The sequence below is a fragment of the Crinia signifera genome, chromosome 11, assembly GCF_055691185.1.
Source record: "Crinia signifera chromosome 11, ASM5569118v1, whole genome shotgun sequence".
In the NCBI taxonomy this organism is placed as follows: domain Eukaryota; kingdom Metazoa; phylum Chordata; class Amphibia; order Anura; family Myobatrachidae; genus Crinia; species Crinia signifera.
In genome coordinates this window covers 109,828,206-109,853,411 of record NC_139227.1, presented here as the reverse complement: position 1 = coordinate 109,853,411, position 25,206 = coordinate 109,828,206, and the positions used below count along the sequence as shown (strand labels likewise).

Sequence of the window (25,206 nt, the reverse complement as noted above, 5' to 3'; positions counted from 1 at the left end):
GGGGAGGGGGGCAGCAAGGGGGAAGCTTGCTCCCATAACATGCAGAGCTGAGGAGGGCAGCAGCGGGATCCCAAGCATCTCCTGTCATTGCAGTGCTTGCTTTGCCTCTCCTTCCTCTGGCTCACATAAGGGGCTGGGAAACATACAGAGAAGGGAGGGGGCAGAGTGGGGAACATACAGTGAAGGAGGGTCAGGCTGGGGGACATACAGTGAATGGGGGCAGTGATGGCCATTCAGAGAAGGGGGAGCAGAGGCAGGCTGGGGGACATACTGTGAATGGGGGCAGAGTGGGATACATAGTGAATGGGGGTCATACAGTGAATGGGAGTCATACAGTTAAGGAGGGTCAGGCTTGGGGACATACAATGAATGGAGGCACTGATGGACATTAAGAGAATGGGGGCAGGCTGGGGGAAAGAGTGAATGGGTGCAGAGTGGGGGACATTCAGTGAAGGGGGGGGGGTGCATGCTGGGGTACATAGAGTGAATGGGAGCAGGCTGGGGGACATAGAGTGAAGGGGCAGGCTTGGGGGACATAGAGTGAATGGGGGCAGAGTGGGGGACCATTCTGATGTGATTAATGATTCAAAGAATGTCAGACTGAATGGTCGGCCCCCACACATTTACACTTCACCAAATCTGTCCCTCGTCGCAAAAAGTTTGGACACCCCTGCTGTATTGGATCAGAATCGGAGATTAGTCACCTATCCGATATGGCACTTTTCACATGATTTATCGGCCCGATGGGCGTAAATTGTGTGAAAACTACAGGGAAAGAAAAAAATATCAGCCGTATAGTTACCATCGATGCGGTATAACCATCTGGTTATACCGCATCGATGGTAAGAGTATTCAATATCGTCGGCAGACCATCAATGACTGTGATCCTTTGCACGACCGCAAAAGGGCCGTGGCCCCAGCGAAAGGGAGCACGGCTTTGAGGGACGATGCACCAGGAAGCCTTGTTTGCTGTCACTCTGGGGACATGCTCAGCACTGTGGGAGCTGCTGAAATGCCCCCAGCCTCCTGTACACAATGTTAATAGACATCTGATGCAATAATATGAGCTAAATGTGAAATTGTGTTGCTATAATGCTGCCTGTGTGCGCACAACTACCCCATAAGGCTGCCAGTTACAGAGCACCAGGCAGTGCTGACAGCCCCGCTTGCTGCTGCCAGTGAGTACACAGCTCAGGCCGGCAGCACTTCCGGCAGCTGCCACCGGTTGCTAAGGAGCTGCAGACCTGGAGCGTGACGCGTTGCCAAGGACACAGCGACGGACGGTTTCTGTCGCCAGGAGGGGCTTCAGCAGCGTCTGAGAGCGTCAGCGCTCATTGGTCAGCCCTCGCAATGGTCGACGGGAATTGTTACCAGTCCCCGCCATTTTGAATGCTGGCTATGCCTGTTTTGTGGTGCTATCTGCTGGTGATGTTCCTCCGGTGAGAGCACCGAGCTGTCCGTGGGAGTCCGGTGATGAGAGACGTCGTCTGAGCCGCGTCCCTGTACCGAGAAGAGTCATAGAGTACTGGGTGCCAGAGCTTTTCCCTTGGTGAGCTGAGGGAGTTCCTGTAAGTTTATATGCTGTCCATGGGAATATTGCAATGACTAATGCCTCCACAGTTTGCCTTAGTGACAGTACAACGAGTCTTATTAATACGTCTGAAATATCCCTATGGCATCCTAATGCACCTGTGCTAACACCCCTCCTCTGGTGGGTGCTACAGTACTGTGTGTTCCCATCTAAGGGTGGCCATACACTAGAACGATATTCGGGCCGAGCGCACAATTTCAACTGGTCGTGTGACCGATTGTGTGCATCGATACGATGTGCGGTCCCGAAGGGTCGAGAGGTCGCTCCACTGGTCATGTGTGCTGCACATATGATCAGTTGGCTTTGCTTGTGGTCGTAAGCAGGTCATATGTGATCAGGTCGTATGCAGGGCGTTCTGGTGCATTGGTTCTCAACCTCGGTCCTAAGGACCCCCAACTGTGCATGTTTTCCAGGTCTCCTCACAGGTGACCTAATTAGCTCCACCTGTGATCTTTTAAAAAGTGCCCCGAATAATGAATGCATCTGTGCACCTGCCGGGTGACCTTGAAAACGTGCACTGTTGGGGGTCCCTGAGGACCGAGGTTAAGAACCACTATTCTAGTGCATGGCCAGCTTAACACTGTGGCCTTTATTCATATCTGATCGCAGTACAAATTTGTACTCAAAATGAGCAAAACCATGTGCACTGCAGGTGGGGCAGATGTAACATGTGCAGAGAGTTAGATTTGGGTGAGTTATTTTGTTTCTGTGCAGGGTAAATACTGGCTGCATTATTTTTTACACTGCAATTTCGATTTCAGCTTTAACACACCCCACTCAAATTTAACTCTCTCTGCACATGTTACATCTGCCCCACCTGCAGTGCACTTGGTTTTGCCCATTTTGAGAACAAATTTGTACTGCGATCAGACCTGAATAAGGGCCTGTGTGAGGCTTTCACACGGAAAAAGAACAGAAAACCTGGAAATCCCCCCTTGCTTCTAACAAGGCATTTAAACCCCACACCCCAAACTTGCAGAGGTGCCCTGGGTTGTTGGTTCAGAACAATTTAAAATTGAAAATTAATTATGGTAAAGAAAAACTAGTGCCAATCGTAACGTTTGTGGACAAACGGAAGTGAATCCTGTGACTGACCATAGGGATGACATAGAAACGCAATTTACTGAGTTTACTTTGGTTTTAATTTCTCAATAAGAAATGTTTGGCCTAAGGGGTGCTGTGCTAAACATTCTGATACTCTAGCACGACGCGATTCAAAACAGCATGGGGTAAAGAAACTCAACCTTTTGACTATCTGCCTTGCTATTGTCGACGATCCAACCCTGTCAACCTATTTCATGTGTCGTCCATTCTATAAATATTTCCTATTTCTCTTTCAGGTCCTTGGGAAATTGGCGATGTCTTCCTCTACCACTAATGCACGTTCTGCTGAGAGTCGCCGGTCTCATTCCACTCCCCAGAAGGATATCCGAGCAGAGGCGGTAGTGGAGCGCTCAAAGAGCTGTGATGTCAGCAGCACCAGAGACTCCACCTATTCTTCATTGTCACCAATATGTCATGATGGCTTTCGCAGTCCCTTTGAAGAGCAGGTTCTCCATTCAAATAAATATGACGGCGAAACAAGGAACCCTTGGTAATTTTATTCATTGAATTTTACACCATATGTAAATAATAAAAGTCCTATTGAAGATGAGAAACCAATCAAATATCTTCTAGAAGGTGCTAATGAATAAGACGTGGAATCTGATTGGTTGCTATTGCCAACATCTTATCTTCGTTGGATCTCCCATCTTAGTAAATGTACCCTTTTTTTTTTTACCCTCATGCAAAAATCTTAATACATTTGTGCACCCCTGGGGGTTTTGTCCCAGGAGTAAATTGCTCGGCCTTTCAGTCTTCTCCTGCACAGTCCTATAGGTATTTTATTTGTCTAATTCGGGCAATACATCAGTGTCAATCTGGTCTGATTTGCTGATTGTTGATAACCAGTTTGACAAGGAATTGGGTAAATTCTGCATGATAAAAAAAATTACCAATCCTTATTTTTTTTAATGAGTAATCAATATATTATCATTGTTATTTATATAGTACGCACACATTCTGAAGTGCTTTACAGATCGTATATCACCATTAACCTCAGTTCCTGCCCTAGTGAAGCTTACTGTATATAAATACTCCTTTCAGCTTGTACATGCACTTAGGTTATAATTGGTTCCCAACAAAAATTAACCTTTCAGTACATTTTTGAATTGTGGGTGGAAACTGGAGTACCCGGAGGAAACCCACGCAAGCACGGAGAGAATATACAAACTTAGACAGATTGGAATCTAACCCATGACCTCAGTGCTGTGAGGCAGTAATGCTAACCATTACACCGTCCGTGCTGCCCCGTATATATAACACATGGTGGGGATAGAACCCATGATCTCAGTGCTGTGAGGCAGTAATATAACCTTTACACCATCTGTACTGCCCAGTATATATATATATAACCCATCGTGGGGATAGAACCCATGACCTCAGCGCTGTGATGCAGTAATGCTAACCATTACACCATCCGTACTGCCCCGTATATATAACACATGGTGGGATAGAACCCATGACCTCAGCGCTGTGTGGCAGTAATGCTATAACCATTACACCATCCGTGCTGCCCTGTATATATAACACATGGTGGGGATAGAACCCATGACCTCAGTGCTGTGAGGCAGTAATGCTAACCATTACACCATCCGTACTGCCCCGTATATATAACACATGGGGGGAATAGAACCCATGACCTCAGTGCTGTGAGGCAGTAATGCTAACCATTACACCATCCGTACTGCCCCGTATATATAACACATGGTAGGGATATAACCCATGACCTCAGTGCTGTGTGGCAGTAATGCTATAACCATTACACCATCCGTGCTGCCCTGTATATATAACACATGGTGGGGATAGAACCCATGACCTCAGTGCTGTGAGGCAGTAATGCTAACCATTACACCATCCGTGCTGACTATATAAATTCCCAAACCCTGAGAGAACTGTCCAGCTCCGGTATAGAGGCCCTATTTATTTCATTATCTAGCACCTAGAAATCCTGCTTCTAGAAGTCATCAGGAGATACTTTCACTTGCTTACAGCAGATAGGAAACATTCATTGAAAGCACCAGTAAATTAATAAATGCCATGTTCAGCGCTACATCTAGTACCTGTATACCATATATATACGAGTATAAGTCGACCCGAATATATGCCGAGGCACCTAATTTTACAACAAAAAACTGGGAAAACTTATTGACACAAGTGGGACCCTCACTCGAGTATAAGCCGAGGGGGCTTTTTTCCGCATTAAAAATGTTCTGAAAAAGTAGGCTTATACTCGAGTATATATGGTAATCTATAGAAAACCTGCCATGCTCCATACTCCTATCTTATTGTATAAAGGTTTTATTTCTCTTTTCCCCATATTAACGTGTTCCCTGTAGCCTTGGTAATACAGTGTCAGTGTGGTGCTCTCACTGGGGGGGGGGGGGGTTTCTCACTGGGGGAATGTGATTATTATAGCGTCGGTGTGTGCTCTCACTGGGGGGAATGTGATTATTATAGTGTCGGTGTGATCTCACTGGGGGGAGTGTGATTATTATAGTGTCGGTGTGAACTCACTGGGGGGAGTGTGATTATTATAGGGTCGGTGTGCTCTCACTGGGGGGAATGTGATTATTATAGTGTCGGTGCTCTCACTGGGGGGAGTGTGATTATTATAGTGTCGGTGCTCTCACTGGGGGGAGTGTGATTATTATAGCGTCGGTGTGCTCTCACTGGGGGGAATGTGATTATTATAGGGTCGGTGTGATCTCACTGGGGGGAATGTGATTATTATAGTGTCGGTGTGCTCTCACTGGCGGGAGTGTGATTATTATAGTGTCAGTGTGATCTCACTGGGGGGAGTGTGATTATTATAGTGTCGGTGTGCTGTCACTGGGGGGGAATGTGATTATTATAGTGTCGGTGCTCTCACTGGGGGAATGTGATTATTATAGTGTCGGTGCTCTCACTGGGGGGAATGTGATTATTATAGTGTCAGTGTGATCTCACTGGGGGGAGTGTGATTATTATAGTGTCGGTGTGCTGTCACTGGGGGGGAATGTGATTATTATAGTGTCGGTGTGCTGTCACTGGGGGGGAATGTGATTATTATAGTGTCAGTGTGCTCTCACTGGGGGGAATGTGATTATTATAGTGTCGGTGTGATCTCACTGGGGGGAATGTGATTATTATAGTGTCAGTGTGATCTCACTGGGGGGAATGTGATTATTATAGTGTCGGTGTGATCTCACTGGGGGGAATGTGATTATTATAGTGTCGGTGTGATCTCACTGGGGGGAATGTGATTATTATAGTGTCGGTGCTCTCACTGGGGGGAATGTGATTATTATAGTGTCGGTGCTCTCACTGGGGGGAATGTGATTATTATAGCGTCGGTGTGATGCTCTCACTGGGGGGGGAATGTGATTATTATAGCGTCGGTGCTCTCACTGGGGGGAATGTGATTATTATAGTGTCAGTGTGCTCTCACTGGGGGGAATGTGATTATTATAGCGTCGGTGCTCTCACTGGGGGGAATGTGATTATTATAGTGTCTGTGCTCTCACTGGGGGGAATGTGATTATTATAGCGTCGGTGTGATCTCACTGGGGGGAATGTGATTATTATAGTGTCGGTGTGATGCTCTCACTGGGGGGAATGTGATTATTATAGCGTCGGTGCTCTCACTGGGGGAATGTGATTATTATAGTGTCGGTGTGCTCTCACTGGGGGGAGTGTGATTATTATAGTGTCGGTGTGCTCTCACTGGGGGGAATGTGATTATTATAGTGTCAGTGTGCTCTCACTGGGGGGAATGTGATTATTATAGCGTCGGTGTGATGCTCTCACTGGGGGGAATGTGATTATTATAGCGTCGGTGCTCTCACTGGGGGAATGTGATTATTATAGCGTCGGTGCTCTCACTGGGGGAATGTGATTATTATAGTGTCGGTGTGCTCTCACTGGGGGGAATGTGATTATTATAGTGTCAGTGTGCTCTCACTGGGGGGAATGTGATTATTATAGGGTCGGTGTGATCTCACTGGGGGGAATGTGATTATTATAGTGTCGGTGTGCTGTCACTGGGGGGAATGTGATTATTATAGTGTCGGTGTGATCTCACTGGGGGGAATGTGATTATTATAGCGTCGGTGTGCTCTCACTGGGGGGAATGTGATTATTATAGCGTCGGTGTGCTCTCACTGGGGGGAATGTGATTATTATAGTGTCGGTGTGCTCTCACTGGGGGGAATGTGATTATTATAGCGTCGGTGCTCTCACTGGGGGGAATGTGATTATTATAGTGTCGGTGTGCTCTCACTGGGGGGAATGTGATTATTATAGTGTCAGTGTGCTCTCACTGGGGGGAATGTGATTATTATAGTGTCGGTGTGATCTCACTGGGGGGAATGTGATTATTATAGCGTCGGTGTGCTCTCACTGGGGGGGAATGTGATTATTATAGCGTCGGTGCTCTCACTGGGGGGAATGTGATTATTATAGCGTCGGTGTGATCTCACTGGGGGGAATGTGATTATTATAGCGTCGGTGTGATCTCACTGGGGGGAATGTGATTATTATAGCGTCGGTGTGATCTCACTGGGGGGAATGTGATTATTATAGCGTCGGTGTGATCTCACTGGGGGGAATGTGATTATTATAGCGTCGGTGTGATCTCACTGGGGGGAATGTGATTATTATAGCGTCGGTGTGATCTCACTGGGGGGAATGTGATTATTATAGCGTCGGTGTGCTCTCACTGGGGGGAATGTGATTATTATAGCGTCGGTGTGCTCTTACTGGGGGGAATGTGATTATTATAGTGTTGGTGTGCTCTCACTGGGGGGAATGTGATTATTATAGCGTCGGTGTGATCTCACTGGGGGGGAATGTGATTATTATAGTGTCGGTGTGATCTCACTGGGGGGTGAGTGTGATTATTATAGTGTTGGTGTGATCTCACTGGGGGGAATGTGATTATTATAGCGTCGGTGTGCTCTCACTGGGGGGAGTGTGATTATTATAGCGTCGGTGCTCTCACTGGGGGGAGTGTGATTATTATAGTGTCGGTGTGCTCTCACTGGGGGGAGTGTGATTATTACAGCGTCGGTGTGATCTCACTGGGGGGAGTGTGATTATTATAGTGTCGGTGTGCTCTCACTGGGGGGAGTGTGATTATTATAGCGTCGGTGTGATCTCACTGGGGGGGATGTGATTATTATAGTGTCGGTGTGATCTCACTGGGGGGAATGTGATTATTATAGTGTCGATGTGCTCTCACTGGGGGGAGTGTGATTATTACAGCGTCGGTGTGATCTCACTGGGGGGAGTGTGATTATTATAGTGTCGGTGTGATCTCACTGGGGGGGAATGTGATTATTATAGCGTCGGTGTGCTCTCACTGGGGGGAATGTGATTATTATAGGGTCGGTGTGAACTCACTGGGGGGAATGTGATTATTATAGTGTCGGTGTGCTCTCACTGGGGGGAGTGTGATTATTATAGTGTCGGTGTGCTCTCACTGGGGGGAGTGTGATTATTATAGTGTCGGTGTGATCTCACTGGGGGGTGAGTGTGATTATTATAGTGTTGGTGTGATCTCACTGGGGGGTGAGTGTGATTATTATAGTGTTGGTGTGATCTCACTGGGGGGAATGTGATTATTATAGCGTCGGTGTGCTCTCACTGGGGGGGAATGTGATTATTATAGCGTCGGTGTGCTCTCACTGGGGGGAATGTGATTATTATAGCGTCGGTGTGCTCTCACTGGGGGGAATGTGATTATTATAGTGTCGGTGTGATCTCACTGGGGGGAATGTGATTATTATAGTGTCGGTGCTCTCACTGGGGGGAATGTGATTATTATAGCGTCGTGGTGCTCTCACTGGGGGGAGTGTGATTATTATAGCGTCGGTGTGCTCTCACTGGGGGGAATGTGATTATTATAGCGTCGGTGTGCTCTCACTGGGGGGAATGTGATTATTATAGTGTCGGTGTGATCTCACTGGGGGGAATGTGATTATTATAGTGTCGGTGCTCTCACTGGGGGGAATGTGATTATTATAGTGTCAGTGTGCTCTCACTGGGGGGAATGTGATTATTATAGTGTCAGTGTGCTCTCACTGGGGGGAATGTGATTATTATAGCGTCAGTGTGCTCTCACTGGGGGAATGTGATTATTATAGTGTCAGTGTGCTCTCACTGGGGGGAATGTGATTATTATAGCGTCAGTGTGCTCTCACTGGGGGGAATGTGATTATTATTATAGTGTCGGTGTGATCTCACTGGGGGGGGAATGTGATTATTATAGTGTCGGTGCTCTCACTGGGGGGAATGTGATTATTATAGCGTCGGTGTGATCTCACTGGGGGAATGTGATTATTATAGTGTCGGTGTGCTCTCACTGGGGGGAATGTGATTATTATAGCGTCGGTGTGATCTCACTGGGGGAATGTGATTATTATAGTGTCGGTGCTCTCACTGGGGGGAATGTGATTATTATAGCGTCGGTGTGATCTCACTGGGGGGGGAATGTGATTATTATAGTGTCGGTGCTCTCACTGGGGGGAATGTGATTATTATAGTGTCGGTGTGCTCTCACTGGGGGAATGTGATTATTATAGTGTCGGTGTGCTCTCACTGGGGGGAATGTGATTATTATAGCGTCGGTGTGCTCTCACTGGGGGGAATGTGATTATTATAGTGTCGGTGTGCTCTCACTAGGGGAATGTGATTATTATAGTGTCGGTGTGCTCTCACTGGGGGGAATGTGATTATTATAGCGTCGGTGTGTGCTCTCACTGGGGGGAGTGTGATTATTATAGCGTCGGTGTGCTCTCACTGGGGGGAATGTGATTATTATAGTGTCGGTGTGATCTCACTGGGGGGAATGTGATTATTATAGTGTCGGTGTGATCTCACTGGGGGGGGAATGTGATTATTATAGTGTTGGTGTGCTCTCACTGGGGGGAATGTGATTTATTATAGCGTCGGTGTGATCTCACTGGGGGGAATGTGATTAGTATAGTGTCAGTGTGATGGAAAACATGCAATGTTGGTTATTGAAATGGTCTGAATGCCGGCAACTCATGGGAATTAAATTGCCACTACACAATAGCCAGTCATTTACATTGTGCTACAAAAATGCTTGTTTGCAGTAATCAAGTTAAAGGACAGAACAGTATGCCGATTGAACAATCTCTGGCTGATTTGAAGCTCTCTCCCTGGGAAATGTGGCTTCTCAGCAAAGAAAGAAAAGGTCGCGTTGAGCTGCAAAAGAAAATATCGGAGGTAGGTGTGTGTGTTTGTGATATATATATATATATATATATATATATATTTTTTTTTTTTTATTTATTTATTTTAATGTATAGAATTTCTATCCTTACAGCTTGTAGCAAAACCAGGGAATTTTCATCAACGGAGCATGGTTGAACAATTTATCGTTCAAATCGCTCAAATTGTTGGCTACTGTTTTTGTTTCCTTTTTGATAACTCTGTTTTATGTTATTGATTACAGATACTGATGTTTAAAGAAAATATTAATTTTACTTTGTAATTGGGATCTCACTTGCAACGCTGTTTATTCTGATTCGATTGTACAGGAAGTAAGACAAGAGGAGGAAAGGAGAAAACAGCAGCAGAAAAAAGAACAGAAAAAACGTCTCGCCGAAGAACAGCACAAAGATTGGGTCCGGAAAAAGCAAGAGCAGGTAATGCGTTGAACCAGTTATCTGCGGTACCTGCATTAAACAGAACTTTTCCCTATGAACATTCACATCGAAGGGCACCTCCACCCAATTCACCTGTAAGAGATAAAACGGTGCGCTTTGAACACAGTAGGGAGAGGGAGTTAAGGCCAGATCATAATTATGACCTTATGAGCCGCCGCACCAACAGCCGTTAGTAACTGTCTACTACCAACCACAGGGCCTAATTTACCGTGGATCACTATATAGAGAATTTGCAATCTGTTCAATTATCAAACAACTGTGTGTGCACAGCAGCAATTATCAAATACATATCTATGCACAGCAGTCAGTTTGACAGGAATCTGGCATTTAGGGGCGGAAACGTAGTGTGTTTTCTGGGAGTCTTTGTGAGAACACGGCATGCCCAGATGTTTTCGGAGTAAGTCTCTGATGTCACCACTGGCCACTTCCAGCTTGGTTCTCTAGCGGATTAGTGGAAGCCGTAACCTGGTGGGAACAAAAAAACTGTTCAATTGTTCGTTTTTTGCAAATGGATCAGCGATTGCGTTGCGGTTTGTGATGCGTACTAGGGAAGCCAATCCCGGGGCGTTTTTTCAATCCTGGGATTCGGGATTGAAAAATGCTCAATCCCGGTATTGGCTTTCCTAATAAAAACCCACCCTGGCCGCCCCGCATTTACTTACATTTACAGGCGACAGGGTTGCTGGGTGGGCAGCTTCATACTGCTTGGAGCCAGGTTGCTGGGTGGGGGGGTGGGTGGTTCATACTGCTTGAGTTTCTTGCTGGTCATGCAAAATCCGGGCCATAGGCTGGTCCCCCGTGCCAGCACAATCCGGGCCAGAGGCTGGTCCCCCGTGCCAGCACAATCCGGGCCAGAGGCTGGTCCCCCGTGCCAGCACAATCCGGGCCAGAGGCTGGTCCCCCGTGCCAGCACAATCCGGGCCAGAGGCTGTGGCCCCCCGTGCCAGCACAATCTGGGCCATAGGCTGGCCCCCCGTGCCAGCACAATCCGGGGCCATAGGCTTTAAGCCGATTGTCTATTAGCTTTTGGGAAACTTGAAAGCCAACAGGACAGTCCCTGGTATGATTTGGAGTGATCGGACAAGTCGCGAATGTGGATGTGATGGGTAGCGATTGCTGTCTTGGCCAAATATAAACAAGGCATCAATAGGATTCTGCCAAACAGCTCCTGAGAAGACTGAGTGTAGCGCCAATGCAATGTTTGGCTGAGGGAAATGTCATGGGTACGCTACTAAGACCTTTCATTTTTCTACAGCCTCACTTTAGTCCCATGACTAGCGACAGAGGATACATGGGGATTCGTGTGCATTCAGCCCATGGAAAGTACATGCTATTCTGTCCGAAGGGCATAGATCTCTTGGTTATGATGAGCTCTCTGTCCATGTAGCCCGTGTCCTAGGAGACTTACTAGGAGTCTACATAGACCTAGAAAGGTTTTCTCCTGTTACAATTTGTCGCACCCAGATAGAGTGATTTGAGGATACAATGATTTTTGAGAAGATTATGAAGACTCCAGAAATAGGCCGCATGCCAGCAGTGTAGAATACCAAAGTAAGAAGACTTCACACACAAAAGGCCTGATTCACAGTAAGGAGCTAATAGTAATATAAAAGCAGTATAGTCTTGGAACAAACACTGTTGCAGTGTATTTATTTATTTTTGTTGCATGCAAGGAAAATACAGGTTGCATTTGCATGTACAGATGAGTTCTGTCACCGTGGCTGCGGTGGCACCAAACAGCCCCTCTTGGCGTGCCAGCACTCTTTGGAATCTTCTAGCTCTGTGATGGCTAACCTTGACACTCCAGTTGTTGTTGAACTACACATACCAGCATGCCCTGCATCAGTTTTGGCATGGCCAAATAGCAAAACTGTAGCAGGGCATGCTGGGATGGGTAGTTCAACAACAGCTGGAGTGTCAAGGGTCGCCATCACTGTTCTAGCTCAATGCAATTAGGATGTTGGGAGGAGACCGTTGCTGATTAATGTGGATCTGTACAGAGTGCGACAATGTGGCAGCGGGACCGTTTTTCCAAAACACGTACAATATACAACCTATATCAAATCAGCAGAGTCTCCTGGGTAATTTTTGTAAAAAAACAAACAAAAAAAAATCTCCGGTTGTTCGCAAATTTGCGCAGGACCCAGCGGCGTATTTTCTCCGGGCATCTTGCGCTGCAGGGTGTATTAAGGCTGGGTGTATGAGGACACATCTGTACCAAACACAATCTGTTAAATAAAGAATCAACTGCTCATAGCGAAGGTATTTTACACAATGTGGACAATTGTCTGCGAGTGGTGTACGTTTAGGAAGAAAGCAGTAAGTATTTCCTTAATCAATCACACTCAGGAGTTTCTGTAACAACGGCCTGGCAGGGAATACACTGAAAGTACAGGATTCTGCCTTAAGGTAATTACTACACAATGAATTAGTAGCATATTCATTTGTCATAAGATTCATGCAGGTGACATAAATCCAAATGTGATATTTCTCCAGGTGACATAAATCCAAAGGTGACATTTCTCCATCTTCTGGCACCATAACATCTGACCCCATGGAGACTCCATTTGAACTTTTACAGGAATCATGCCATTACCTTTTAAAGTAGTGATTACATTCTCACTGACTTCCAGAGCTGCAAACACTCTGTGCTGCAACAACTATTTCAGGATGCTAATATTCTAAAGACAAGTTCTACCTTTCTGCCCAAGATGTGTCCGAAAAGTCAGGATTGTGCTCTCCTTTCCCTGTGTGCATACTCCATTGTCCAAACTGCCAGAGTTAGCGCAATGGACTTGATACATGTTTGTACGTAAGACAAAAAAGGAAGCAACTGGGGAAAACCATGCTGCAGGTGGGGCAGATGTAAAAAGTGCACAGATATAGATACATGGTTAAATGGAAAATTAAAATTGTAGTGTAAAAATCAATTTGTCCACTATTTGTATGATACATGCGGTGATGCCAATCCCGGGGCATATATTTCAATCCTGGGAATTGGGATTCAAAAATGCTCAATCCCAGGATTGGCATCCCTAAAAGAAAAACTCCCCCCCCGTCCCCCACATTAACTTACAGGGCAGGCAGCAGCGGTGCGGCAGTCGCCGGGTGTGGAGATGGGAAGTGGAGCTGCCCAAGTGGCGGTGGGAGCGGGCAGTGAGATTTCTGGTGGCATGACCTAGTCGCGCTGCGCAGGCCGCACGCTGGGGTTGAGTACAGCGACTGTTTAGACGCTGCCCGGCATTAGACTGTGCTTGCGCAGTCACATGCAAAACTTGGCACATCAAGTGCCAAATCCTGTGTGAGCCCCCCGGGGAGTTGTCAGTAACATTAGGTCCGACTTGTCGGCCTAATATATGGGGGCCTTAAGTCATTAGTCAATTATGAGACAGCTGGGTACAAGAAGGTTGGGGAAATGTAGGTCAGGAAACTGTCCCTGACTTTGGGGGGTATTCAATCTTCGGGTCACGGCAGACGAGCTTGCTCGCCTGCCGTGACCCAGTCCCGTTCTCGGTCAGCTCGACCGAGAACATGCAGGCGGGATTCAATGTCCCGCCTGCAGCGGGACGAGAAGGGGGCGTGGCCGCGAGTTGCTGCCAGGAAGTGACGAGATGCAGCCGGCAGCTCGTCACTTCCCGGCTGTTCTCGGCAGAACGAGCCCGACAGCTAGAGATGTCGGGCTCGTTCTGCCAGGAAACCCTGTTCAAAGCTGTCGGGGAAGACAGCATTGAATAGGGCCCGTCGAGCATCTCCCCCACGGGAGATGCTCGACGGCGATTGAATATCCCCCTTTAAATCACTTTGCAAATAAATAATTAATGCCCCCATACATGGGTCCGACTTGTCTCTGGGACCCATTGTGATCCCCCGGTAGCTCCGCATGAGGTCTCCTTCCCATGTGATTCATTGCGTGGTACTTACAAAGCGCCCGCCGTGTGCCACTGGTGGCTCCGATTCCGATGGATCGTATGTGCTGCACGAATGATCTATAGGATCCGCATGGGAGCGCCCATAGGATCGGACCGGATAATAAGCTCTATAGGGTCATTAGGTCGACATGCATTGGGTCAACCACTGAAGGTAGACATGGCTGAGTTCAACACATGAAATAGGTTGACAGGGTTGGAAGGTCGAACCAAGCATTAGGCCAACAATGGCTAGGTCAGCAGTCAAAAGGTCAACCAAAATAACCTCCATATTCCACAGCGCCATATAAACTTGCTCATGATCTGCCTTCCTCTACGCAGGTGAGGTGATCTTCCTTACATCGTAGGTTTATAAATCATAGTCCGATTGCTTTGTCATGTGTCTGTACTTGCTGCAACATGCGGTTGTGTGAATGCACCCAGACTCCACAAGGTCCCGGAGCCTCACTTTCACTAATGTTTCTGCTGAGGCCCCGAAATCTCCACTTGAGTCTTCTGGAGATGGTATGAATGGTAAAATCTGTCAGGGATCAGCTTATACAGCGCTGTAAGAATATCCTTTATTTACCATGTTGAGAGCTGTACCATGCGTGCTGTAACAGAGCACTGGTATGTGAAGGTGTGACCGTTGCTGTAAGTCAGGCCCAACCTATCGTGTGCTTGTGGAAACAATAGTATTGATGTCTGTGCCAGGTGTAGGCTGAGAATAGTAATGAAGTTATGCATTAAATCTAGCTATTGTTAATATGAGCTCCCAAGTTATTGGAATGATTTCTAAAATGTCTCGTGTCATAAAAACTTGGGTAGCGCCAGAAATTTTTCCAGTCTTGCTTTAGACTTTACATCGGACCAACAATTATTTTATTGCGAGAATAATTTTTTTTTTTTTGTTATTACGTAAAATTTTTTTTTTTTTTTTAAATGTTAGGGTGAAACGCTCTCTTCACCTGAGTTTTACCTGAAGCTTTGTAGAAATGGCCCTTAGAAGATGGCTATGAAAGTAAATTAATTGGAGGAAATTTACGAAGGTTGGAGGGTACTCTTTACCTAGAAGGGCGCCCACGATTTTGATCGTGGGCATCGTAAGGTAAAGAAATTGCGTCGGTCGCATCGCATGCAACCAAAAAATCGCATGCGATGCAACCGACGCGATTTCCCATAGGGAACAATGTTAAATGTCCCAATTGACCTGATTTTCCATAGGGAACAATGTTAAATGGCCCACAGAGGCCAAATAGGCACCCTGAAGTGTGAAATGGCCCCCCCAATTGTTAACGCCACCCCACGATCAATGTCAACCCGAAGCGTGGCGACCTTTTCATACCCCCACTATCCACGTCGGCGTGGAGTTGAGAATAGAAAGTGTGGCGAACGCAGCGAGCCCGAAGCGTGGCGAGCGCAGCGGACACCTGTGAAGCCCGCGAGGGGACGCGTATACCTGTGAAGGTGTCCACGTCCCGCGCGGGGCTCGCTGCGCTCGTCACGCTTCGGGCTCGGTGGCTCGCTGCACTCGCCACACTTTCTATTCTCAACTCCACGCCGACGTGGATAGTGGGGGTATGAAGAGGTCGGAGGACGCGTACCGCCACGCTCGCCACGCTTCGGGTTGACGTTGATCGTGGGGTGGCGTTAACAATTGGGGGGGTCATTTCACACTTCAGGGTGCCTATTTGGCCTCTGTGGGCCTTTAAACATTGTTCCCTATAGAAAATCGGGTCAATTGGGACATTTAACATTGTTCCCTATGGGTAATCGCGTCGGTCGCATCGCATGCGATTTTTTTGGTACATGCGATGCCCGCGATGGCCGCCCTTCTATGTAAAGAGTACCGGTGGGAGTTATATTTCACATGGAATGTTGCTATGGGCAACCAATCAGAATCTACTTGTATTTAGCACCTTCTAAGGAGGGGACGCGGAATACATGTTAAGTAATCCGCGTCCCCTTGCCCCGCTTCAGGCTCGGTGGCTCGCTGCGCTTGCCACACTATATACAATCTACTCTGTGCCCACTTTGATAGTGGGGGTATGAACAGGGTGGGGTCTGGGGGGCATTGAACATTGGACCCAATGTAAAATCGGGTTTCAGGGACCATTTAACATTGGATCAAATGTAAAAATCAGGTCCATCGCATCTGATTGTATGCCTTAAGTTAAGGCATACAATCAAAAAATCGGGCGCCCAGATAATACACAAGTACCCATAAATGCAATATACCTCATGGAAATATAAAATTATTCCGAAATACGGAAAAAGCCGTTCTCCAAAATACTTCTGGTCTCGAGCATGCTGGGTAAGGGATAAAGTGTTTGTCTTTTATTGTGTTATTTTCAATTGAGCTTTGTGAGCCAATGGGTGTAAGTTACTAAGATGGGAGTTATATTTCACATGGGATGTTGCTATGGACAACCAATCAGATACATGTGCATATGCGCCTGCGCAGTGCCTCGACATGGAACTCCTCGCGGAAACGTACAGGTGAGTTCGCTAACCAGAATGAGGGCCTTGGACACGGGTCCTTCCCTGGGAGTGACCTGGGTTACCCGCCTACAATGCAAAGCAATCGGCTATGACCTGGGAAACTTAGACCGAGGAAATTTGAAAAAAGGTTCTTTCACATCGGGTCGACCCAGGTTATTTTTGCGATGTAAAAGGGGTTATAAGTAACCATATTGTGGTGTAGTGATAGTGTGGTGTAATGAGGTAGTGATGGAGCTGTGAGGTATTACTGCCTCACAGCTCCAAGGTCATGGGTTCCATTCCCACCACGGCCCTAACTGTGCGGAGTTTGTATATTCTCCCCGTGCTTGCGTGGGTTTCCTCTGGGTACTCCGGTTTCCTCCCACAATCCAAAAATATACAGGTAGGTTAATTGGCTCCCAACAAAAATTAACCCTAGAATGTCTGTGTGTGTCTATACATGTGGTAGGGAATATAGATTGTAAGCTCCACTGGGGCAGGGACTGATGTGAATGTTAAAATATTCTCTGTACAGCGCTGCGGAATATGTGTGCGCTATATAAGAAACTGCTAATAAATAAATATTGTGAACAAAAATAAAGAGGCTCTATAATCGCCATAATAATGGGTTTAGTTCATATATGGATCAGTACATTTAGGCGGGCAGCCCCCATCAAGGGACCCTATGCTTTCGGTTTTAGCTAGGCACCATGCCCTGCCTAAATTAATAAGCGGAAGAATGTGTCCTGCCTGCCCTGTCTTCTGTGACCTGCTAAAACTGCCTGCCCTGTACTCCGCCCACATTCGGGTTGCTGTTTCCCAGGTGGGAAAAGTGGTGGTTGCGCATAACATCATATCCCTGTGAGAGGAAGGCTTAGGCAGCCCAGCATCCCCCGCCCCCCCCCACAAGAGTGGCTAGGGAGGGGGCGTGGCACGGTTGTCAGTCACGCCCACTCGTTATATGAACATGTGCAGCTGCCCTATGAGCGGGAACACTATTATAACACTAATTATAAACCTTGCGGTTACTATCACATTAATATTAGACTTTAAATATGTTAATTATACCCCATTTACACCAAGGAATAACCCAGGTTGGACCCAGGTCGGACCCAGGACAGCGTTGGTGTAAAAGGGGTCAACCCAGGTCCAGTAACACTGGTCTGCTACCCAGGTCCTGACCAGGGTTGAACACTGGTTGGACCTGGGTCATGAGCGGTGTAAATGGTCCCAACCCAGGTTGGAACATCTGGGTAGTACTGAAAGGATACCAGAAGTGCTGGACGCCTTTCCACAGTGCGCTGCAGTGGCAATAGACAGCAGCCAGGAAGGATACGGGCGGTGCACACAGAAATCATAATTGGATATAGTATCATTTATATTATTATATTTTTTGGGGGTACTTATGTAGTATCTGGGCGTCCGATTTTGTGATTGTATGCCTTACCTTAAGGCATACAATCAGATGCGATGCGATTCGATGCGATTTTGCATAGGATTCAATGTTAAGAAGGTCCTGTTCATTTCCCCACTATCCAAGTGGGCATAGAGTTGATTTTATATAGTGTGGCGAGCGCAGCGAGCCACCGAGCCCGAATCGTGACGAGCCCCGCGAGGGGACGCATATTTCTTAAAAAGTATTCTGTGTCCCCTCGCGGGGCTCGCCACGCTTCGGGCTCGGGGGCTCGCTACGCTCGCCACAGGTTTATATCCAACTCCATGCCCACTTGGATAGTGGGGAAAGGAAAAGGACCCCTTTTTCCCATTGAATTCTATGTTAAAATGGACTTGACCATCGCATACGATTTGGTCGCATGCGATGCGATCCGATTTCTAAATCGGATGCCCAGATACTACATAAGTACCTTTTTGGGGGGGGAGCACATGGGAGATTCGGTCTGCGGCTGCAGGGGGAAAGGGGCTGGGGAAGCACATGGGTGATGTTGCACTTTTATACCGCTATGTGCGCTTGAGCAATGAATAAAAGTTTTTGAAAAATATTTTACTAAATAAACAAACCAACATTTTTCAATGCTAACTAGACATGTCTTTTAATTTTTATTTTAAATCATTGAGGGAAAGTTGGATGGCAGTTTATCCTAAATGGACATTTTTAATGTCATCCATAGGGAAAAAGCAGTGCTGACCCAGGTTCAGTGTAAACGGCACAGACCTGGGTCACAGTGCTGTGTAAATGGGCTATGAAGCTGGGTCCAACCCTGGAAACTCCCATGTTCAAAGACCAGGGTCCGACCAGGGATTTTGGTGTAAAAGGGGTATAAATTAAAAACGCACACACACATCTATCTCATTTTTATTTCAATTTTAATTTAGTTTTTTTTTATTATTACTGTACTTCTACCAAATTATATGCAGCATGCACAACCTTGGCTTGTGGTTCAAGACTTGTCAGAGGAATTTAAAAGGATGATGTTCAACGTATGTAATGTACACAGTGTGACTCCTACAAGTGTACAGCATAGGAGAACAATCAGCAATCACACACAACAAACAGCACAAGCAAACACTGAACCTCTGTTTTACAAATGAGCTGTCTGAAAGGAATTTCTGTCTGTTTTTTCCATGATCCAACCATGCAGCTATTGAACGAAGCTTGTAACTATCTGGCTATTGCCCGAATAGATTTATGTGCTGTCATTTTCTCATGTTAGTGCTGCGCTTTCTGTTGACTCTTCCACACAGTTGATTTGTTTGTAAATGACCATTGGGGCAGTCTGTGGTCTGTACCTGCTGGAGACTTCTATATACACATTAGCCTTCCATAATAAATATGGAATTAAAGTAAATGTAGTAGTGTTCCTTTCACGCAGTCACAATATTTGTTGAAGGCTTGTAAATGCACCTTGTTCACTTTCTTCATAGGAACACAGCCCCTGTGTTTCAGGATGTCAGCCATTTCTCACCTCAGTAGCCCCTGGCAGCCTGTTGGCATTGTATACCCAACATTTGCCAAGCCGCCCCATTCTTTGTGGTGCCACAGGGGGTTTCAGTGCCTTAAGTTGGGTACACATTAGACATTGCTTTAAATGATACGCTCAACATCATTAATTATATTTTCATGCATATCGCTTAGTCTGTACGCACTATATCCTGTGGGTTGGTATCCACCGCCTCGGTCATCTGTACAAACATATTCTTGGATGTGACCACTGAACGATATTATTTGCAATATTGTTTTCCGTGCATTCGCATTGTCCTCTGTCAGGGAGAGCAGCCAGTTCAAGTGAAATTGATGACGACATTACATCGTTTGTGGTGTCGTCTAATCTGTACCTAGCGTCACAGAAACGGTAAGAAGATGAATAAAATGTGTTTTTACAGTGTGGCACGTAGCAGGTCATCGTTAAGAAACATTTGGACAAATGTAATAGGGCGTGCGAATCATAAAGTGGGAGATTTTGGGAGAATTTTCCCAATATTTGAAAGCGCCAATCATTGACATTCCGAAACCAGGTTGATTTGGCCATGTAATTGATTGCCGATTTTTAAATTTTTTTGGAAAAGTCTCCCAAAATCCTCTCGCTTTCTGATTCTCACACCCTATTGGCCCATTGTTTCCACAGTCATTGTTCCACCTAAATGAGTTTCTGTCGGCTAAACCTAAAGGCTAGGTGTCGTTATTGGCAGTGGGTAGAAGATGAAGGTGTAAGTGAGGGAGGAGGGCCCTGCTCGTGAGCGCTTAAAATCTATTAATGTACAATTTACATTAAAATTATACTCCCCATGTTTTCTTAGTGTTCTCTTTTCATGTTTTACCAATTGCAGGGATAAAGGGCCAGATGCACGAAGCTTCAAAACACGATAACGTGGATAGTGATCAACAACCAGTCAATCGGCTCCCAACTGTCATTTTTCAAACCCATCCTGTAGAATAGCAGTTAGGAGCTTACTGGATGGTAGTTTATCAGTTTTCACTTAATCGCTTTTTGAGGTTTCGTGCATCTGGCCTAAGTAATGTGTTCGCCCCCATCCAACATATCAATAAGTAATTTGGTGAAGTATTGTGACTTTCTCAGTAACTTATTTCACCTCATCCTCTTGTTCCCTACGAATAAAACATAGAAATGTTATTTCAATGTTCTTCCAACTAGAATTACCACTTTTTCCTCCAATGCGGATTAACCTTTAGGACCATCCATAGTGCGATTGCCTTACCTGTAGCATGTGTACCGCTTCATCCATCTTGTTACTCTTTTTGTTTGGTTCATGAATGGGGCAATAAAGGTCCTCGGCCACAAAGATCAGTCCCCCCCCATAATGATCGGAAAAGGGCAAATCGGCATTTAGCTGGCCAAATTATTTCAATAAGTCAATGGAAACAAAATGGCCTCCTATTAGTTGTGACCTGCAGCATGAAATGGCGTCCATCTCCGATGTGTATTTCTTTGTCCATGTACAGCGTTTGCAGGGCCCAGACGTTTAGTGCGTGGGATCATTTACCAGAACTGACTGTATGAGTAATTGTTGGGCATTGTTTTAAAACCCTGTGATTAAAGGATTATGGCGATTTAATCTAGGAACCAACCTTAAAAACCATGTTGCCTATAAATTTTTACGAAGTATGTGAAAGATTGTTTTATATGTATTCAGATGGCATATAAAACGTACCAGGTGTTTCCACACGAAGAGAGCGGAGGTATGAGGCTGGGAGACTCTGCGGTGCTGTGTGACAATAAAACAAGATGCAATTATCTCCGCTGGCGAGCAGCCATTAGTTCTCGCGGCTCCAAGAAACTGGTGGGGCCATTTGCAAAGGGTATAATTAGTAAATCAGAAGCTTCAGTCGGTGTCATGAAATTGTTTTGGCTCTGCTGAATATAGAACAGCAGAGCAGATGAACTAGGAAGCGAGGGATTACACGGGGACGTGCTACAGCTACGGTCACATGGAAAATAATAATAACTGAAATGGAAAGGGACGGAATGGATTGCTGGGTGTGTGTGTGTGTGTGTGTGTGTGTGTGTGTATTTCTTTAGACTTTCCGTCTGGAGATAGAGGGGGTTATTCTGGTTGACTTGCTCGCAGGGTCTTGCGAATGAATGTTACACCGTAACATTCATTCGCAGGGCATCGAAAGATGTGGAAGATGCACGCATATGTAAGGTAGCGCACACACACACACGTGATGGCCTAATTAGCATGAGAATGCTCATGAAATACTGGGTGTTCCCATATGCTAATAAGGCTGCCCGGTGCCGCCCCCCCCCCTTGTCCGCTGGGTGGGTGCAGAATGTGCACGAAATGCACACTAACAAAACATCTCCCTGTGTGAACGCAGACTAGCTGCGAACTGACCTGAATAAGGTCCACAGTGTGTAAAGCACCATACACGGGGCGACCCAGGTCTCTTGCTGAGCGACTGGCTTAAGCAGGATCAATCGGCACACATCACGCACGGTGCAGCCACAATGCTGTGGGCTGTTGTTTTATAGGCAAAGCCCCACAATCCCCTGCAAAATCCATCTTTTCTTTTGTAATTGTTGCTGTTTTGCCTCTTTTTTTTCCACGAAATAGCGACATTGAATAACCCCTTAGGAGGCTAAAAACATTTGAACCTTTTCTCCAAGTTAACCCTGTAGGCCAGGCATGTCCAAAGTCAGGCCCGGGGGCCAATTGTGGCCTGTGCTGTCATTTCAAGTGGCCTGCAGCCTCCAGCTGGAAGCGGGCAGAGCATCAGATGCGGGAAGCACAGCACAGGACACTAAAGGTGGGGCCCCGGCGAGCGCGCATTTACCTTGCTGTCTGCTGCAGTGAGGAGGTGCCTGCCACCACAGTCAGATGTGATTGGCGTCCTACCCCTGCTGCTGCAATCGTATATCACCATACTCCACAATCACAGTGACAGCAGTGTTTGGGGAGGGGGGCAGCAAGGGGGAAGCTTGCTTCAGTAACATGCAGAGCGGAGGAGGGCAGCAGCAGGAGCCCAAGCATCTCCTGTCCTTGCAGTGCCTGCTTTGCCTCTCCGTCCTCTGGCTCACACAAGGGGCTGGGAAACATACAGAGAAGGAAGGGGGCAGAGTGGGGGACATACAGTGAAGGAGGGTCAGGCTGGGGGACATACAGTGAATGGGGGAAGGCTGGGGAACCATTCTGATGTGATTAATAATTCAAAGAATGTCAGGCTGAATGGTCGGCCCCCACACATTAACACCTCACCAAATCTGGCCTTTGTCGCAAAAAGTTTGGACACCCCTGCTGTAGGCAAATCAGTTTTTCTGGGCAATAACAAATTCCTTGGAACGTAATTACATTTAAATAATTCTTAGTCACTGTTCTAGTTGACGTTGGCAGGTACTGTATACATTTACCCAATTATGGATTATAATTTTCTTTTTACACTGCTCTGTTGTGTAACGCCTGTGACGCCGATGTGCTTTACTTCATAGACAACGATCAGATGTTTGCTTTTAATTTGTACAAGGCTTGTGGAAACAGATATCTGACTGCTGAGCGTAGAACTAGCGTAGCCAGATCATCCCATTAATAAGGGACACACAGAAATTCCGCAGGTTCTGGGGCTGATAAAAAGCAGGTGGTCAGCCAGCCACAGAATATGTGTAATTCTTATGTATCCCTTTACTAAAGGTGTGGTCTAGCAATTTGATGACCTTGTTTTAGTTTATTACTAAATTTAGGTTTTTGTATCATTTGTTTTTGGCAACACTGTGTACAGTGTCCAATCTGCTAATCTTACAATTACTCCCTTACCTGGCACCATCTCTCCTCTGTTGCCACTCACAAATGGTGGGTATATTGACCTAGTGGCATTTGTAACCATGGAAGGCATACAATCCACTTCACTCAGACGCTGTTTAGTTACATGAGCTGAGGTCTTCTAGGTGGTGGTTTGGGGCCCTAATTTGCATTCTGCATCCTTTGTGGCATACATTGTCACCCTTCTATATGAACCCCTGGCTATTATTTTGTCTTGATCAGTGCCTGGTTAACAATAGGCTGTTTAGGCTGGGGGGAGAGGAATAAAATGAAGGCCTTATTGATTCCATGCATCCCAATGTACTGTGGGGGGTAAAGTTATTAAGGTGACGACCAGATGGCTGTGCCAGTGTAACTTACTGATGGAACCATTACTTTATGAACATTGTGCTACAGCGCCAGCCGGGCAGCCTAAAGCCAAAGCCTCCTTCACACACCTCAAGCATTATATCCTACATGCCAGTTGTATAACCTTCGTTACATGTACATGGGCAGTATGACTGGTGAGTCCCTGAGCACCCATACCCATGTGTATAGCAGCATTACATGTACATGGGCAGTATGACTGGTGAGTCCCTGAGCGCCCATACCCATGTGTATAGCAGCATTACATGTACATGGGCAGTATGACTGGTGAGTCCCTGAGCGCCCATACCCATGTGTATAGCAGCATTACATGTACATGGGCAGTATGACTGGTGAGTCCCTGAGTACCCATACCCATGTGTGTTTAGCAGCATTACAAGGGGTGCTACATGTGTGTTATCCTTGGGCACCTGGAACCTTTAATCAGGCCCTGGTCTTGATCCATACATGTAGGGCCATGGAAAGATGAGTTATTGTGTGCTGGACAGGAACCAGGTTTACCAAACCAATGCGTTCCAGCTTCTAGAAATGTGTCCATTTCTGTATATTTATGTTGAGGCTTTCACATATCCTCCCTCATATGGGGGAACAAGTTCGCCGGTGGTGCAGGATGACGGCCGAACTCGGGCATTTTTTTTAAACAGAGAATCCTTGCAAAGAAAAACCATGCCTTGCTGATTGAAGCTTTAAAACAACGTCCGGGATCCCGCATCTCCAGTGAACTCGAACATGATTACATATTTCCCATAGTCTTGATTTGTATTTGGCTATGGCCGTGGTAAACGTTCTTGAATCACATCTGCTTAGAGCAGTGGTGCTCAAGGCACACCAACAGTCCAGGTTTTATGGCTATCCCTGCTTATTCACAGATGGTATAATCAAACTGACTGAGTCACCTGTGCCTAAGCCTGGCTAGACCTAAAACCTGGACCATCGGTGTGCCTTGAGGACCAATGATACAATTATTCTTTCACCATAGGCCGAAAGTTTCTATTAAATTAAGTAAATTGTGCTGATCTGTCCTCCTTTATATTCAAGGAAGTGTGTGGGGATAATAAATATCACCACCAAGTGGCGCTGCTCCACTCAACCATGAATATCAAATGAGGCAATATTTGGGAAAAATAGGAAAATCCTTCTTTTAATAAAAAGGTCATATACAATAAAAATTGCGCATTTACATTAAATGATACACTCATAAAGGACATACACCACAAAACATACAAGGCATTAAAAGAAGGATTTTCCTATTTTTTCCAAATATTGCCTTATTTGATATTCATGGTTGAGTGGAGCAGCGCCACTTGGTGGTGATATTTATTATCCCCACACACTTACTTGGTTATCTACACAGGGA

At 46.2% G+C, this 25,206-nt stretch overlaps 1 protein-coding gene across 2 annotated transcripts in view; it reads left to right on the top strand.

The window, feature by feature from the left end:
• The first annotated feature begins 1,269 nt into the window (after positions 1–1,269).
• CCDC34 (coiled-coil domain containing 34) overlaps positions 1,270–25,206 on the top strand; it is a 33,128-nt gene continuing 9,191 nt past the window's right edge. The window contains exons 1-4 of one of the 2 annotated variants that reach the window (XM_083164205.1): positions 1,270–1,549; positions 2,932–3,185; positions 9,787–9,919; positions 10,234–10,341. In XM_083164205.1, the coding sequence (XP_083020331.1) occupies positions 2,950–3,185; positions 9,787–9,919; positions 10,234–10,341 (477 nt within the window). In that variant the 5' untranslated portion in view covers positions 1,270–1,549; positions 2,932–2,949. Of the gene's footprint in view, positions 1,569–2,931; positions 3,186–9,786; positions 9,920–10,233; positions 10,342–25,206 lie in introns of both variants that reach the window. The other variant, XM_083164204.1, reaches the window with a different exon arrangement.